Source organism: Ascaphus truei, chromosome 20, assembly GCF_040206685.1.
Source record: "Ascaphus truei isolate aAscTru1 chromosome 20, aAscTru1.hap1, whole genome shotgun sequence".
NCBI classification, from domain to species: Eukaryota; Metazoa; Chordata; class Amphibia; order Anura; family Ascaphidae; genus Ascaphus; species Ascaphus truei.
The window spans coordinates 4,476,007-4,494,378 of record NC_134502.1 but is presented as its reverse complement, the minus strand read 5'-3'; the positions used below and the strand labels follow the sequence as shown (position 1 = coordinate 4,494,378).

At 48.9% G+C, this 18,372-nt stretch overlaps 1 protein-coding gene across 1 annotated transcript; it reads left to right on the top strand.

Annotated features, from left to right (window-relative positions):
* The first annotated feature begins 4,757 nt into the window (after positions 1-4,757).
* On the top strand, positions 4,758-6,819 carry LOC142471250 (E3 ubiquitin/ISG15 ligase TRIM25-like). Its single transcript, XM_075578060.1, has one exon. It carries the CDS (start codon positions 4,813-4,815, stop codon positions 6,367-6,369), a length of 1,557 nt encoding a protein of 518 aa, XP_075434175.1. The 5' UTR covers positions 4,758-4,812; the 3' UTR covers positions 6,370-6,819.
* Positions 6,820-18,372: the final 11,553 nt, after the last annotated feature.

The following is an 18,372-nucleotide window of genomic DNA, read 5'->3' as shown; positions in this document are numbered from 1 at the left end:
ACACCCCCCAAATAAATATTAAAAAATACCCCCACACCCCCGAATAAATATTTTAAAAAATACCCCCACCAAGGCAGGCAGTCACCCACAAACCCAGGCAGTCAGTCATCCAGGCAGTCACCCAGGCAGGCAGTCACCCAGGCAGGCAGTCACCCAGGCAGGCAGTCACCCACCCAGGCAGTCACCCACCCAGGCAGTCAGTCATCCAGGCAGTCACCCACCCACCCAGGCAGTCACCCACCCAGGCAGTCACCCAGGCAGGCTGTCACCCACCCAGGCAATCACCCACCCAGGCAGTCACCCACCCAGGCAGTCACCCACCCAGGCAGTCACCCACCCAGGCAGTCACCCACCCAGACAGTCACCCACCCAGGCAGTCACCCAGGCACTCACCCACCCAGGCAGTCACCCACCCAGGCAGTCACCCAGGCAGGCAGTCACCCACCCAGGCAGTCACCCACCCAGGCAGTCACCCAGGCAGGCAGTCACCCATCCAGGCAGTCACCAAGGCAGGCAGTCACCCACCCAGGCAGTCACCCACCCAGGCAGTCACCCACCCAGGCAGTCACCCAGGCAGGCAGTCACCCACCCAGGCAGCCACCCACCCAGGCAGTCACCCACCCAGGCAGGCAGTCACCCACCCAGGCTGTCACCCACCCAGGCAGTCAACCACCCACCCAGTCACCCACCCACCCAGGCAGTCACCCACCCACCCAGGCACTCACCCACCCACCCAGGCAGTCACCTGTCTTTTGTTGAAAATGTAAAAATAAACAGATTGCATTGTAATGTTTTTTCCCGTATTACAATAAGAAAAACAGTACACAGATAGTACCCAAAGAAGGGCCCAAAGAACCCCACAGATCGCTCTCACTGCTATAATCACAGAACTATTGTCTGAGAACCTCCTATGGTCCAACCACCAGAACAATTTAGGGTCTAAAACTTACCCAAAACAAAAAGGTTTTATTTTATCAAATACACAGACTAACAGGTTAAAGTATTAACATGATCCCCACGGAGGAGGTAGGGAGAGAAGGGGTAAGTGGCCTCTGGGTACCTATAATAGAGCTGATGGCCAAATGCTCCCTTCCTCCTGCGGTCCTTAGGTCAGATAGTGGCCCCCAGTGATATAGTGAGAGTACTATTGTGCTCCCAGCGCAGATACCTGTATTATTATGGCTAGTGTTAGCCTAGTATTGGCTCTAGATATATTGTGTACATAGACAGACTAAAGCGTCTAATGATATCAGAGCCCCATAGACACAATACCTGTGCTGTCAGGGTGTAGCACAGGCGCTGCTGGGATTATATACTGTATATATAGATATATTGTTATCCTAGTGTAGATATAATTGTAAAGCGAGGAGCAGCGTGCTGTGTGTGTGACTATTGCTGATCCACAGAGAGCAGCTACACTGTGACAACTACATCATATATCTGGAACCACAATGCAACCTATGTAGCAATTATTAAACCTTTGCACTACAATATAAGGTTACCATGCATCCAAAAACACCTTCTAGGTTTGCAACCTTGTCTGTGTTAGGTATATGCAGATATACTGCTGCAATGTTAATGCATTATCTCTACAGCCTAATTACAATCCGTGGATCAGCTGGGTTTGCAGTGGCTACGCACTATAGCAAGCGGTTCCTCACGTTACCATGGTGTGGTTACATGCGTGTATAGCCTGGAGCTCCCGTGGCTCCTGGAGACCCCCCTCCCCTTGGGCAGCTCGATCGCGGTTGCCGAAAAACCCGACGGCTGCTTCCAAGGGTGGGGGCTGGAGCAGGGAGCAGCGCGGCTTCCCCTACCTGCGGCCGGTTGCCGGGGACGCGATCGGGCCGTTGCTAAGGCCGCAATCGCATCTCTAAGGTCCCGGCGGCCGGTGAGGCAGGACGCCGCCATTGTGCTGAGGGTTGCGCATGCGCAGGGACGCGTAGGCGCAGGGATAGCTCGCGCGAGAACAGGGAGAGCTCAGAGAAGGTACAGGCAGCCCGGGAAAGCTTGCGCACGCGCAGGGCAGGGGAGAGAAAGCCCGCGAACCCCTAGCCTACCAGGGAAGGCTCTGAGCTGGGACTACATATCCCAAGAGCCTTTGCGCGCCCCATGTGACACCAGGGAGCCAATAGGGCTTAGGGAGCCCTGGAGAAATAGATACATTTGGCGGGCTTACAGCAGAGAGCAGTCAGAGAGAAACGGGAGTCAGAGGCAGAGCAGTGAGAGACTGGATCAGCCCAAGGAAGGAGGTAGGGTACAGGAGTTCAGGACTCGCTGTACTAGGCCAGCACCCCCTGGGACTGAGGAAGCTTAGTACTCTGAGATAGAGAGAGTGTTGCCAGGGACTGCTCTAGAGAGAGGGACCCTGTCACTCAGGATTACAGTTGGAGCAGGGGAGCTGTGAGGGAAGGAAGGGCGCGGGGAGCGAGTACAGCTCCTGCGGCCCTATAGGTACCCGCACCCCAGATAGGCTCCAATCCCCCACTAGGGTAGTGGGTTAATGGCTGAGGGAGGCCCAAGATAGGGACGCTGCCCTTAGTTTAGAGTGCTGCTTTGTCAGGGTCACAGCGGTCAGTGCTGTGAGGTCTGACAGGCAGGCACCTTGTTGACAGCACGTTGGCTGTCAGCATTAGTGAGGCTGTAGGGACGTGGGTATTTAGGGGAGTGGGACAGGTCCTTAACCCCTTTAGGCCCATAGGAGTTTCCCAAGCCACCACAGGTTGCTGCACTATAGGGACGGCCTATAGTGTAGCACGTGCCCCTTAGGAAGATAGGGACACAGTGAAGAGTGCTGTTCCGTGAAGCGGTTGGACCCACGTTGGGGTCCACAGAGACTGTTCCGGAGTGGGACCGCTCTGGCGGTCCACTTGCAGAGGTTCGGTTGGAGGGTTAAAGGAGTCATCGCCAACTGAGCCTTTGCGAAGATTGCTGATCCGAGCACCGGAGTGCTCGGCAGGTATCTATACATAAGTGCACCACCGGGCCCTTAGCTTAACTGTGACTGCGCAGTCACCCATTGACTCTCTGCAAGAGTGCGGGACATTGGGTGGGGTTTCTCTGGACACTGGGTGGGTTCACTTGGTGTTGGGGAAGCGTGACGCAGTAGGTGTCTCCTCTGGAGAGGGACACAGGTTATATCAATGTGATGTATGGTATTACATGTTAGTAAAGGTATTCGTTAGTTAATATAATCACTGTGTATGTGTTTATTGTATTGTCCTGCGAGGAACCACACCCCCTCTGGTGGGAGCCATCGCAGGTGGAGGCGCTGCATCGTTCGTTATTGTAAGTATTATCCCTAGTGTAATTGCCCCAGGTTTCCCCGTGGCGGAAGCTCAGCCCTCCTGTGAGCCAACAGGTTATGCACCAAACACCGAGTAACAATATATGTTCCTGCACCCACACAGTAGAATCTGCGATTAGGGGGGGGGGGGGGGGGATATACCCGTTACACGTGTAACAGTATATCTGTACATACCTAACACAGACACGCGTGCAAACCTGGCAGGTGTTTATCAGGCAATAGTTCTGTGAATATAGCGATGAGAGCGATCAGTGGGGTTCTGTGGGCCCTTCTTTGGGTTCTGGGTACTATAATATTCACCCTTTTGCACCTGCGCATCTAATTTACACAGCGCGTAATCACTGCGCAGCGCGGTCTGATTCATCCATTGTGTGAATAAGAAAAACAGATAAGTAAACGTTTCGCGCTAAAAAATATTTCTCCGTGGTAGGTGCGCTATGGGGTTTGTGGGGGGGGGGTCCCCTGCTCCTTTCATTTGTCCTGGGCCTCATAATTTCTGTTGGCGGTCCTGGTTTGCCCAAACACACACGGGCATCAATACTTATTAACCCCGTGTGAGACACACGGTGTCAGCTTCATTGTAACGTCACGTAAGCAACTTATTACTTACAATTAGCGCCATTATCTGCGGGCGCGGCAACAGAAGCCATCAGTCTAGGTGGCATATAGGGGGGGTACAGAAGTATTACCCAGTGGGTGCAAAGGGAATATAATGCCAATAACCCTTATACCCCAATCCCTGTGATATGCACATCGCCCGCTCATACTATTCCCCAGGGACCTGTACCCCCGAGATTCAGTACGTTATACCGGGCGCCATATCTGAGAGCCCCCTGCTGTGTATCCGTAGTGTGCTTAGTGTTTCAGTATATATATATGTGCCTATTCAGCCCCACTTATTGTACTTATTACTTATAATAAAGTGTTTTAATAATCCAATATTCCTAGTCAATAAACGAGGGGCAATTAATATGCTTACTTGTTTGGTCTACAATAGGTTCTGTCCCTGAACCAGTCCTGTTACACCTGACACATACTTTGACCACAGGAGAGGGCGCTGTAATGGGCTCTTAGGTCCTGTTCCTGCTTTGGTAACAATACCTAAATTCTCTGCTCCGATGACTCATGTAGAGACAGACGGGGATACTATAAGCTCACGGGTATATAGTCTAGTATAGAATTTATTACATACGTTCCTCTCAATGCTCCTCTTATTTGTTACTGGGTCCCCATGTACTGCAGGAACATGCTGGTGTGTATAACACACAGCTGACTTAAAAGGATACCTAACCCCTGAAGTGCAACACCTGTCACATGTCACCAAACACCTCATGTGAGAACAGATAGGAGACATGCTGCATATTCTTTTAACTACTCTTATTCCTCATATTGTATAGTGCAGCCAGGAACTTACAGGGTTAATAGTCTGAGTAACAAACTCCCCGCCCCCTGTGTGCTGAATAATAAGAGAATTTAAGTTTCGTTTCCTGTTGCTGCTTCCAAGCATGGCGTCTGCTGGTCTGAGAGAGGAGCTAACCTGCCCCATCTGCCTGAGCATTTATACCCAGCCTGTAACGCTGAGATGTGGGCATAACTTCTGCCAGGGCTGTATTGGGAGTGTGTGGGATTCCCAGGGGGGATCTGGACTTTATACCTGTCCTGAATGCAGAGCAGAGTTTCAGGAGCGTCCTGCACTGCAGAGGAACCTGAAGCTGTGTAACATAGCGGAGCGTTTCCTTTCTACTCAGCCGGAGCAGGAGGAGGCTGTGATCTTCTGCACTTACTGTGTTACCTCCTCTGTACCCGCTGCTAAAACATGTCTGCTGTGTGATGCCTCCCTGTGTGATATTCACCTAGAGAGACACAGCAAGTCAGAGGAACACGTCTTAACTGAGCCAACCACCTCCTTAAAGAACAGGAAATGTCCCGTCCACAAGAAGCTCCTAGAGTATTACTGCACTGAGGATGCTGCCTGTATCTGTGTGACCTGCTGCCTGGTCGGAGAGCACAGGGGACACCAGGTGGAGTCGCTGAATGAGGCCTCTGAGAAGAAGAAGGAGAAACTGAGACATGTTCTGGAGAAACTGACCTCAGTGAGAGAGGAGACTGAGAAAAGGGCCCAGAGTCTGCAGGGACAGAAGAGAGAAGTGCACGAGAAAGCAGCTGGGGTAACAGCCCGAGTCACTGCCCTGATTAGGGACATCAGGGCACAGCTGGAAGTCCTAGAGAAGCGAGTCCTGAGTGAGATCACCAGGTGGGAAGAGCAGGTTTCTCTCCGAGTCTCTGATCTAATCCAGCAGCTGGAAATAAAGAAGGACGAGCTGTCCAGGAAGATGCTTCACATTGAGGAGCTGAGCAACATCACTGATCCACTAACTGTCTTACATGGACGGGAATCAGACATTGCTGAGGACCGAGAGAGAGGGGGTAATAAGGTCCCTGCTGTAGGGGATTTGGATGAGGTTCTGATCCCACTGACCTTACAGAGATTAGCTGATATTGTGACTGATCTAAAAGCAAAGAGCGGGTTCTGTGTGCAGGGGGATTCAGGCATATTACTGGATGTAAATACAGCTGCTAATGATGTATCTGTATCAGGTGACCTGAAAACTGCATCCTGCTCAGAAATAGACCAGTTACGCCCAAATACACCAGGGAGATTTAAGAGTTTTCAGGTTTTAAGCAGCAGGAGTTTTTCCTCAGGACAACATTACTGGGAAGTGGAGATCAGTGAATCAGGGCGCAGGGGGGTAGGGATTTCCTATCCCAGTATAGTAAGGAAAGGAGTTCGGTCCCTCATAGGACATAATAAGAAGTCCTGGGGTTTGTACATGTGTGATAATAATCATGCAGTGATACATGACTCAATACAAACATGGATATATCCCGAGTCTCCCGTGCAGAGATTAGGAATATACCTGGACTATGAGGCTGGGCGGCTGTCCTTTTATCAGCTGTGTGACCCGATGAGACACTTACACACCGTCACTGCCACCTTCACTGAGCCTCTTCATGCTGCGTTCTATGTATGTAAGAAAGGCTGGGTCAGAACCAGGAGCTAGGAGTACTGATCCCGGCCCAGCAGGGGAACCCATAGAAACAGTATATATAATATAGTACATAGAAATAAGTATATACTGGGAGGGATTCATTGAGCGAGGGAGAGAAAAGGGGAATATATCTCATGTATTAATCAGTTACCCAGAGGGGCCCTTCAGCACTTTGCAATGTATATATATATATATATATCTCACATACCTGTCCTGGGGATATCTGATTGCTTTAATCTTTGTTTAGTTCCTGTTCTGGGAGCGAGCGTATAGAAGTAATATAGGAGCGTATATACCCATTACATATATATGTTTGTGCTGTGTCAGTAAATGGAAATGCTTTATAATATAAGAATTGTATTATGCAGAATAACATATTCCTGCTTCTCCCTGAGAATGTTTGTCAGACAAGTGTTTATCTCACCGCGTCTCTCATCTCATTTAATAAATGTTATCACAATATTTCTAGGTGTGTGATACTGTAAAGAGATGCGTCAGCTCCCCGGATATAACTCTGCAGCTGATTTATTTTGGCCCTAGGTGGGACGGCATCTTTAAAGGCGCGTGGGTTAATAATATAATATCTGATAGTCTTATTAATCTTGTCACCTCCCAATGAGCGTTTATTCTATTCCTGTTATTCTGCTGTGTGCAGTGATTCCTGCCTTTCTTGTTATGCTGCAGCATATAACATGTAGTGGGGATATCTCCCAAACATTTACGTTTCATAGGGATAAACCTGTCCTGTTCATAGGAAATAATGGGGTTACTGCCCCATGATTTAATGTGTATATTATCTCCGGAGATATTAGGGGGAAAGCCTCTACTGCCCTGTAACATTCCCCTTTATCCCTTTTACTTGTTATTTACACACTCACACAGTACCGCTGCTTGTTATTTACACACCCACAGTACCGCTGCTTGTTATTTACACAACGACAGCACCACTGCTTGTTATTTACACACACAGTACCACTGCTTGTTATTTACACACCCACAGTACCGCTGCTTGTTAATTACACACCCACAGTACCGCTGCTTGTTATTTACACACACTGTACCACTGTTTGTTATTTACACACCCACAGTACCGCTGCTTGTTATTTACACGCCCACAGTACCGCTGCTTGTTATTTTCACACCCACAGTACCGCTGCTTGTTATTTTCACACCCACAGTACCGCTGCTTGTTATTTACACACCCACACTACAGCTGCTTGTTATTTACACAACCACAGTGTAGAGGGAGAAAGGGGGTGGCCCGGTATTAAAGGGGTTGCACCCCATTTGGCCACCCCTGACCGCACCAGGGAGACAAGGGGTTAACTAGACTGAGGTCCAGAAATGTGATTTAACCCTTGTTATGACCTGTAAATGTATTTTCCCCTGTTCCATTGTAATGTCTGTGTTAATCAGTGTCTGCATCACACACACACTAGAATCCATCCGGGAGCACAAGGGTTAATAGTTCTTTAATGATTATAGCTCTTTGTGTAGTTTTCCCGCCTTTTCAGGCACCATTTTGCAGGTCCCCATTGGCCGCCATTAGGGCTCAATGCATTCCAATGGAAGATTGTGCTGTTTTAGTCCTGTTTCCTGTAAAGACCAGCAGGTGGCGTCCGAGAGGGAGAGCGGCGGTTTCCCATTGAAAGTCAATGGGCCCATTGACTTCAATGGAGATGCCTCGAGGTACCCTTTCGAAGAACGAGTTGGCTGCCGTCCAGACCGCAAACCGCAAAGCGGATACAATGTCCTTTAAAAGAGTTAAAATCACTTGAGTCAAGTTCAATGTCAATTATCGTGGGAATAAACAGTTCTAGAGCACCTAGGAATAAAATTCTGTTTGCCCCTAGTTCCTGGGCTTTCCCCCACTCGACCACCACCGGGTCCCCGAATCCTGGACCCCCGATAAGGGTCGAACCAGATAGAGCGGGTCGCGCCATAGGCTTTGCCGGCGGCGGCAAAAACGGCTCTGAAAAACGACTAAGTGGAAAAAGCTGGAATTTGGTACTCCATATCTCCGGTTCCAGAGGGCTCAGCGGATCAAGGTTTGGGGTATCTGTAGCCACTGCTCCGGCATCACTGCAGAACCATCCTTGACCCGCCTGGACCAACCCGACGGAGTATGGACCCCCTTGAAGGTTCGGAATTTTTCCCATAGACTTCAATGGCAGAAAAACACCATTGACTTCAATGGCAGTGATTTACCATTGAAAGTCTATGGCGGAGCTGCCCGTTGTTTTCAATGGGGATTTAGTGAAAAGCTGAGATTTCTTTTTAGCGGAGATTTTTGTATTAAAGTGAAAAATGATTTAATGTGCATTTGTGTAACTCCGGTTCCGTAGGTTATAGCAAGTCGCTTTTTGGACCATATGGTGTCCTAGTTCTGGCAATGAGAACTGGGAAGTTTGGACCTGCTAGACCCAACGGAACCGGATATTTTAATACGTCTATGTTTTATGCTTAATATTGTATTCTAAAGTATGGATAAATTCCAGAGGAAATTTCTTTGGCCATAATGTAGCAGATGGCCGGAGAGGCGACCGAATGTCTAGGACTTAAGTATTGTTCAAAGAGTTTTGTCACCCTCACTGTTTATCCGAGGCTCAAACCAGAGCAGTTCTTAAGTGTTCCATTTAACACCTTCCAACAAAGGTTTTCCTGCCATAAAGCCAAATGGGTAGAATGGCTGACATTCCATTTGCATATGTGGGGCTACAGAAATGAGACCCCAGAGTTCTACTACGCCTGTGCCAGCTAGCAGTGGGGCATGTGTTGAAATGTGTTCCCATGTTAAAGATTGGCTGGAGGTAATTGAACACCAATCACCGGTGCTTAATTTTACAGATAGAGGGACAAAAGGTTTATAAACTGCTGTCCACCCATATATCCTTTGTCTTCGTTTGCTGATATGGTTACCTGATATCACCTGAATGATTTCCTGATTGCTGAGAGAAATGCTACATCTAACTTCTCATTCCCCAACCCCTAAGTAAGTGTACTTCTTGTTTGTTACTGTATTATCTGTTGTGTTCACCTTTATTCTAAGGAATAAATACAATTTATTATATCTTAAGCCTCGTTCAGTTCAAACCCAGTTATTTTTGTGTAATATTAATAAGCCTGTGGAAGCTATCGTCACAGGCATATTAATAAAACTGGTGGCAGCTGGCGGGACTGAACTGGACCTGGATTACAGTATTCTGCGGGGTACTGTGATCCAGTGGGAACTTGATGGTAATTGCAAGTTCCTGGGACTAAAGATATTGAACACACAGTAGTGCAACAAGTAACGCAAGTTGTCACACCACCTCACTGCTGCGACCCAGAACCATGAGTGACGAGGAGAGCATCTATTACCTGAGAACTAGAACTCAGCTAAGAGAAAAGTGCCATGCCTATGGACTGGAATATGCAGACCAGGAGGTTGAGGACATGGTTGCTGCAATCACAGCCTATGAAGCCGAGCATCCAGAGGCTCTGGAGACAGCTCAGCTTGCCCTTATACCACCGCCCGGAGATCAGGGACTGAACCCAGTGCCGGGCCGGCAGAATCCCGGGGAGGGAACAAGTGCACCTCCCAGGCCAAGTGCGACAGGAGGGGTGCTGATGGCTGCGGCTACCAGCCCGTTTACCCCTGAGATGTTGGCACTGATTACAACGTGGGGAGACCGAGGGACAGCGGAGGAGCGGCTACAGTTTATCTCTATGGCAGTGAACAGACCCGCTTATTGCCCCCCGGTCCGACCCCCCAAAGATGGACTCCAACTGGACAAGCACAGTCTCACCAAGTATGTGGAGGGCACTGATCAGATTGACATGTTTCTAAGGAACTTTGAAACGCAGTGCCGGCGGTACGGGGTGCTTCCCCAGCATAGGGTTGCACGCCTGGACCCGCTGCTCTCCGGCTTGGCTAAACAGACTTTGATGGCGCTTACAGAGGAGTTTGCTGATGACTATGACCACCTGAAAGAACTTTTGCTGTTTCAGCACGGTTTTACCCCTGAAGCTTACCGGGGTAAGTTCCGGCTGGAGGAGAGGCACCCTCAGGAGACCTATGTCACTTATGTGACCCGCATGGCTTTGTATGGGTTACACTGGGTGGAGGGCTCTGAGGCCAGGACTTACCAACGCCTGCTGGACCTCATCTTTCAGGAGCAGCTCATGTAGCAGTGCCCGCCGGCGGTGAGGGCTTTTGTGTATGATAAAAAGCCCAAGACCTACACCGAGGCGGCGAGGATGGCAGATGACTATGTGGTCAGCCGGTCCCAGATGACCGCCAAGGTACCAGCCAAAGCGGTAACCCCACCGGCGCCGGCCAAAAAAGCTGTGAGTACCCCCCAGTGGGCCCAAAAGCCGCCTGCGGGCAGCGGGTCACAGAAGGCGGGAGAGCTCCGGCATGAGCGCCGGTGCTACAATTGCAACAGCACTGGTCACCTCAGACCAGATTGCCCGGAACCCCTGCGTTCCAACGGACCCTATCGAGGGCAACGCACCCCAGCTGCAAAGCCGGTAGCCCGCGTGTGGGTGGCTTCCACCAAAGAACCAGGACCGGTCATGGAAACAACTCCCAGCGAGACGTCCCAGTCACCCCTACCCCGGTTTCATCGGTGCCTACAGCCAGGAGCGGAGGACATCACCGCGCAGACCTGCAGCCGACGGACGGCAGGAGCAAGCATCTCACCCCGGTCACAGTCGGTGGCCGGCAAGCAGTCGGCTTGCTTGATTCAGGAGCTGCAGTGACCCTGGTCCGACCTGATATGGTCCGGCCAGAGGAATTGCTCCCAGGCCCTGGGATGCAGATCACTGTGGCTGACGGAGAGCCACGTCTCCTGCAGGTGGCCCGCATTTTTTGGATTGGGGGGTGGGCAAGGGTGTGCGGGAGGTGGGGGTTTTACCAGGTTTGGATGCTGAAATTCTTTTGGGCAATGACCTGGGACCGATGACCTGCACCTACGACTGTGTGCCCCAGCCCGCTGCAGTGGCGGCGGTTACCTGGAGCCAGACCGCGGCAATGCCGGCGGTGGCCACCCAAGTCCCCCAGCCAATGGGACCAACGTTAGCAGAGGGTGCAGAGGAGCCCGGGGAGGTAAGCCAGGATCAGTTGCAACCACAGGCTGACGTACTGTTCCCCCTTACCCTGTCCCCTTCCCCTGACAATGACATGACTGGGGGGTGGCCAGATTTAGGGGCCCAGTTTAGGGAGGCAGTGAAGACAGACCCTACCCTGGCCGGCGTGAGACTTCGGGCGTCCGAATCTCAGGCAGGGGAGGGCACTGAGCGCTGCCTATGGCATAAGGGACTCCTATACAGAGAAGAAGGGAACCCGGGGATAGAGAAGGGATTGACCGGTAAGCGACAGCTAGTAGTACCCCAGGGGTACCGACAGCAATTGTTACGGGTAGCTCACTCTATTCCGTTAGCGGGACATCAGGGGGTCACCAGGACGCGAGCCCGGTTATTACAGCGTTACTACTGGCCGGGGGCATCCCGAGATGCGAGCAATTTCTGCCGCTCTTGTGATGCCTGCCAGCGAGTGGGTAAGGCGGGCGACCGTGTGAAGGCACCCCTGAAACCCCTACCGATAATAGGGGAACCCTTCCAGAAGGTAGCGATGGACCTGATAGGACCCCTCATGATTCCTAGCAGGTCAGGGAAGCACTACATCCTCACGGTGGTGGATTTTGCCACCCGGTACCCTGAGGCGGTAGCACTGGGCACCATAAGTGCCAAGACAGTGGCAGCAGCTCTGATGAACATTTTTGCTAGGGTAGGTTTCCCTAGTGAGATCCTAACCGATCAGGGGTCGCAGTTCATGAGTGAACTGTTACATTGTCTCTGGGATGCTTGCGGTGTACAGCACCGGCGCACTACCCCTTACCATCCCCAAACAAACGGATTATGTGAGAGGTTTAATGGTACCCTGAAGCAGATGCTTCGGACCTTTATAGAGGCGGAGGGGAAAGACTGGGAGATTCACCTGCAGCACTTGCTGTTTGCATACCGAGAGGTACCGCAAGAATCTACAGGCTTCTCCCCCTTCGAGCTACTATATGGCCGCAGGGTACGTGGACCTCTGGACCTATTCCGTGAGGGATGGGAAGGGGAGACTACTGCTACTGATGCTTCAGTGATCCAGTATGTAGTAGATCTCAGAGACCGGTTAGAGATGCTTATGGGGGTGGCCCAGGACCACCTCAGGGCTGCTCAGACCAAGCAGAAGCAATGGTATGACCAGCAGGCCCGTAGCAGAGAATTCATCCCAGGACAGCAGGTGCTTGTTCTCAAACCCACTCGGGAGAACAAGCTGATGGCTGCCTGGTCAGGACCGTACCCGGTTATCCGAAAGGTGAATGAGTGCAACTATGTTGTACAGGTAGCGCCTGAGAGGCACAAGACATATCACATTAATATGCTAAAGGAATACAGAGCACCGAGTATGGGAGCAGTAATGGCCATTTGTAGCCCACTGCTGGAGGATCCGGCGAGCAATGCTCTGCCTGATCTCCTAGGGGAGGCAAAGCAAGGAAACACTGTTGTGTAGGGGCACAGTTGAGTGCTAGGCAGAAGGGAGAAGCCAGGGACATGCTAGCTCAGTATAGCGCCCTCTTCACTGACATGCCAGGGACCACACATCTCACCAAAACACCCAGTACACACAGGGGACCTGCAGCCTCTGCATAAGCACGCTTATAGAGTGTAAGCAGAGGTCAAGACCAGTATGGAAAGAGAGATAGAGGAGATGCTGACCCTAGGGGTAATTACTCCATCCCAGAGCCCTTGGGCAAGTCCAGTAGTCCTAGTGCCTAAGAAGGACAAAACCACCAGGTTTTGTGTGGACTACCGGTTGCTCAATGCTGGGACGGTGTCAGATGCTTACCCCATGCCCCGCATGGTTGAGTTACTAGATGAACTCGCAGGGGCAAAGTATCTGACCACCATGGATTTGAGCAAAGGCTACTGGCAGATCCCCCTGACCCTGGAGGCTAGGGAGAAGTCAGCATTCATCACTCCAAGTGGCCTCTATGAGTTTTTGGTGATGCCATTTGGGATGAAGAATGCCCCGGCTACCTTCCAACGCCTGGTCAATAGGTTACTGGAAGGGATGCAGAGCTATGCCAGGGCTTACTTAGATGACATTGCTGTCTTTAGTAATTCCTGGGAATCCCACATAGGACATGTAGCTGCGGTGCTGGATAGGATCAGGGAGGCTGGGCTTACCTTAAAACCCACTAAGTGTATGGTAGGATTGGCAGAAGTCCTGTACTTAGGGCACAGGGTGGGTGGAGGGCATCTCAAACCAGAGCCACCCAAGGTAGAAGCCATAGTTCAGTGGCCTGTTCCAAAAACCAAGAAACAGGTCATGACATTTTTGGGCACCGCAGGGTACTACAGGAAATTTGTCCCACAGTACAGCGCCGTAGCCAAACCCCTGACTGATCTGACTAAGAAGCAACTGCCTGTGCTTATTACCTGGTCTCCTGCCTGTGAAATTGCTTTCCAGGCACTGAAAACTGCGCTTGCTGAGGCCCCCATCCTGGCTGCCCCAGATTATACCAAGCATTTTCTTATTCAGACTGATGGTTCAGACTTTGATTTGGGGGCTGTGTTGAGCCAAGCGGGGGACGACGGCAAAGAGCACCCTGTGGTGTATCTCAGTCGCAAACTGCTCCCCAGGGAGGTGGCATATGCCACCATTGAAAAGGAGTGCTTGGCCATTGTGTGGGCACTCAAAAAGCTCCAGCTCTATGTCTATGGGAGGGCTTTCACGGTCATCACAGACCACAATCCCCTGAGTTGGCTACAGAGGGCATCAGGGGAAAATGCCAAACTGCTGAGATGGAGCTTGGCTTTGCAAGAATTTGAATTTACCATTCAGCACAAAAAGGGCAGTGAAAACAGCAATGCTGATGGACTTTCACGCCAGGACTATCCCTCTGAGACTGAATTCATTAATGGTGCCAGCAGTGCCCCACTCCCCGTTAGGGCTAGTGGGCCACCGGACACGCATTAAGAAGGGGAGGTGTAGAGGGAGAAAGGGGGTGGCCTGGTATTAAAGGGGTTGCACCCCATTTGGCCACCCCTGACCGCACCAGGGAGACAAGGGGTTAACTGGACTGAGGTCCAGAAATGTGATTTAACCCTTGTTATGACCTGTAAATGTATTTTCCCCTGTTCCCCTGTTCCATTGTAATGTCTGTGTTAATCAGTGTCTGCATCACACACACACTAGAATCCATCCGGGAGCACAAGGGTTAATAGTTCTTTAATGATTATAGCTCTTTGTGTAGTTTTCCCGCCTTTTCAGGCGCCATTTTGCAGGTCCCCATTGGCCGCCATTAGGGCTCAATGCATTCCAATGGAAGATTGTGCTGTTTTAGTCCTGTTTCCTGTAAATACCAGCAGGTGGCGTCCGAGAGGGAGAGCGGCGGTTTCCCATTGAAAGTCAATGGGCCCATTGACTTCAATGGAGATGCCTCGAGGTACCCTTTCGAAGAACGAGTTGGCTGCCGTCCAGACCGCAAACCGCAAAGCGGATACAATGTCCTTTAAAAGGGTTAAAATCACTTGAGTCAAGTTCAATGTCAATTAGCGTGGGAATAAACAGTTCTAGAGCACCTAGGAATAAAATTCTGTTTGCCCCTAGTTCCTGGGCTTCCCCCCACTCGACCACCACCGGGTCTCCGAATCCTGGACCCCCGATAAGGGTCGAACCAGATAGAGCGGGTCGCGCCATAGGCTTTGCCGGCGGCGGCAAAAACAGCTCTGAAAAACGACTAAGTGGAAAAAGCTGGAATTTGGTACTCCATATCTCCGGTTCCGGAGGGCTCAGCGGATCAAGGTTTGGGGTATCTGTAGCCACTGCTCCGGCATCACTGCAGAACCATCCTTGACCCGCCTGGACCAACCCGACGGAGTATGGACCCACTTGAAGGTTCGGAATTTTTCCCATAGACTTCAATGGCAGAAAAACCCCATTCACTTCAATGGCGGCGATTTACCATTGAAAGTCTATGGCGGAGCTGCCCGTTGTTTTCAATGGGGATTTAGTGAAAAGCTGAGATTTTTTTTTAGCGGAGATTTTTGTATTAAAGTGAAAAATGATTTAATGTGCATTTGTGTAACTCCGGTTCCGTAGGTCATAGCAAGTCACTTTTTGGACCATATGGTGTCCCAGTTCTGGCAATGAGAACTGGGAAGTTTGGACCTGCTAGACCCAACGGAACCGGATATTTTAATACGTCTATGTTTTATGCTTAATACTGTATTCTAAAGTATGGATAAATTCCAGAGGAAATTTCTTTGGCCATAATGTAGCAGATGGCCGGAGAGGCGACCGAATGTCTAGGACTTAAGTATTGTTCAAAGAGTTTTGTCACCCTCACTGTTTATCCGAGGCTCAAACCAGAGCAGTTCTTAAGTGTTCCATTTAACACCTTCCAACAAAGGTTTTCCTGCCATAAAGCCAAATGGGTAGAATGGCTGGCATTCCATTTGCATATGTGGGGCTACAGAAATGAGACCCCAGAGTTCTACTGTGCCTGTGCCAGCTAGCAGGGGGGCATGTGTTGAAATGTGTTCCCATGTTAAAGATTGGCTGGAGGTAATTGAACACCAATCACTGGTGCTTAATGTTACAGATAGAGGGACAAAAGGTTTATAAACTGCTGTCCACCCATATATCCTTTGTCTTCGTTTGCTGATATGGTTACCTGATATCACCTGAATGATTTCCTGATTGCTGAGAGAAATGCTACATCTAACTTCTCATTCCCCAACCCCTAAGTAAGTGTACTTCTTGTTTGTTACTGTATTATCTGTTGTGTTCACCTTTATTCTAAGGAATAAATAACATTTATTATATCTTAAGCCTCGTTCAGTTCAAACCCAGTTATTGTTGTGTAATATTAATAAGCCTGTGGAAGCTATCGTCACACACAGTACCACTGCTTGTTATTTACACCCACCCACAGTACCGCTGCTTGTTATTTACACACACACAGAACCGCTGGTTGTTATTTACACACAAACAGTACCGCTGCTTGTTATTTACACACCCACAGTACCGCTGCTTGTTATTTACACGCCCACAGTACCGCTGCTTGTTATTTACACACACACACAGAACCGCTGCTTGTTATTTACACACCCACAGTACCACTGCTTGTTATTTACACACACACAGCACCGTTGCTTGTTATTTACACAACCACAGTACCGCTGCTTGTTATTTACACACTCACAGTACCGCTGCTTGTTATTTACACACACAAACATACAGTTTCGCTGCTTGTAATTTACACACACACAGACACACACAGTACCACTGCTTGTTATTTACACACACACAGTACCGCTGCTTGTTATTTACAGACTCACAGTACCGCTGCTTGTTATTTACACACCCACAGTACCGCTGCTTGTTATTTGCACACCCACAGTTCCTCTGCTTGTTATTTACACACACAGTAACGCTGCTTGTTATTTACAGACCCACAGTACCGCTGCTTGTTATTTACACACATACAGTACCGCTGCTTGTTATTTACACACACACAGTACCACTGCTTATTATTTACACACACAGTACCGCTGCTTGTTTTTTACACACCCACAGTACCGCTGCTTGTTATTTACACACCCACAGAACCTCTGCTTGTTATTTACACGCTCACCGTACAGCTGCTTGTTATTTACACAACCACACTACAGCTGCTTGTTATTTACACGCCCACATTACCGCTGCTTGTTATTTACACACACACAGTACCGCTACTTGTTATTTACACACCCACTGTACCGCTGCTTGTTATTTACACACCCACAATACCGCTGCTTGTTATTTACACACACAGTACCACGGCTTGTTTTTACACATCCACAGTACCGCTACTTGTTATTTACACACACATGGTACCGCTGCTTGTTATTTACACACACACAGAACCGTTGCTTGTTTTTATTTATTAATTGAATCCCTGTGCAACCTGCAGCTAACAGGAGCCAGCATCCCCCATACAGGTATAGCTGAACCCCTCCATATAATAAGCACCTCACTCACCGGAGGAGATCCCCTAACCCCCACGGTGCCCTGAGGCACTAACTAGCATGATCCCGCAGCAATAAATCCCTGCTACGTTACTTTTAGTGCATGTGTGACACAAACTAGTGTAACACAGTGTAACCAGACAGTGTCAGACCTTTATGTGTAACCCGGCTTTTTTTTGTTGCCAAATTCACATTTTTTAATTTCCTAATTAAAAGTGAAGTGATAATTAACTCACAAATAAACTCGGTTATCGGGAACCTAAAATCTGTTTTAAAAAATCGCTGTCTCTCAAGAACATTTTAAGTCTTTTTAAAAGAAAATGCAAAATCAACCAGTGGTATTGGCTGCTAACTACAAAACCATCGGGTAATTTTACATGTAATAATTGTGTTATTTGTAAATATATGGACACAGCTAAAGAATTTTTATTACCATCAGGGAAAATTTAATAAAATTACTAATTTTATTAATTGCAAGTCCAAATATATTGTTTATAAAATGTCATGTACATGTGGTTTAAATTATATAGGGAAAACTAAGAGAGAATTACATCTAAAAATTAAGGAACATGTTAACAATATTAGGAATGCAAAAAAAACATTTATTACAAAAGAAAAAGTTACACAATCTTCCCAAACATTTTTTTTATTGAATCACGATAGTGATCTGTCACATTTTTGGTTTGGAACAGGTACCCCCCAATATTAGAGGGGGAGACCGCAATAAATTATTAATGCAAAAAGAACAGGAATGGATTTACAATTTGCATACTAAAGTTCCCAATGGATTAAATGAACACGTAGACAAAGTCCCATTTCTGTAGTATTTAGTACTAGTTTGTTTAGTTTAATTGTTTTTAAATACAGTCTTAATAAACTCTTTTTTATTATGGATATTGTATATGCAAGTATGTATCTGTATATTTATTATTAGAATAGATCTTTATGTATGTATGTATGTATAAG

Bases quoted from the DNA above. Each gene is read 5' to 3' on its own strand.
- LOC142471250 (XM_075578060.1), top strand. From the start codon at position 4,813: ATGGCGTCTGCTGGTCTGAGAGAGGAGCTAACCTGCCCCATCTGCCTG.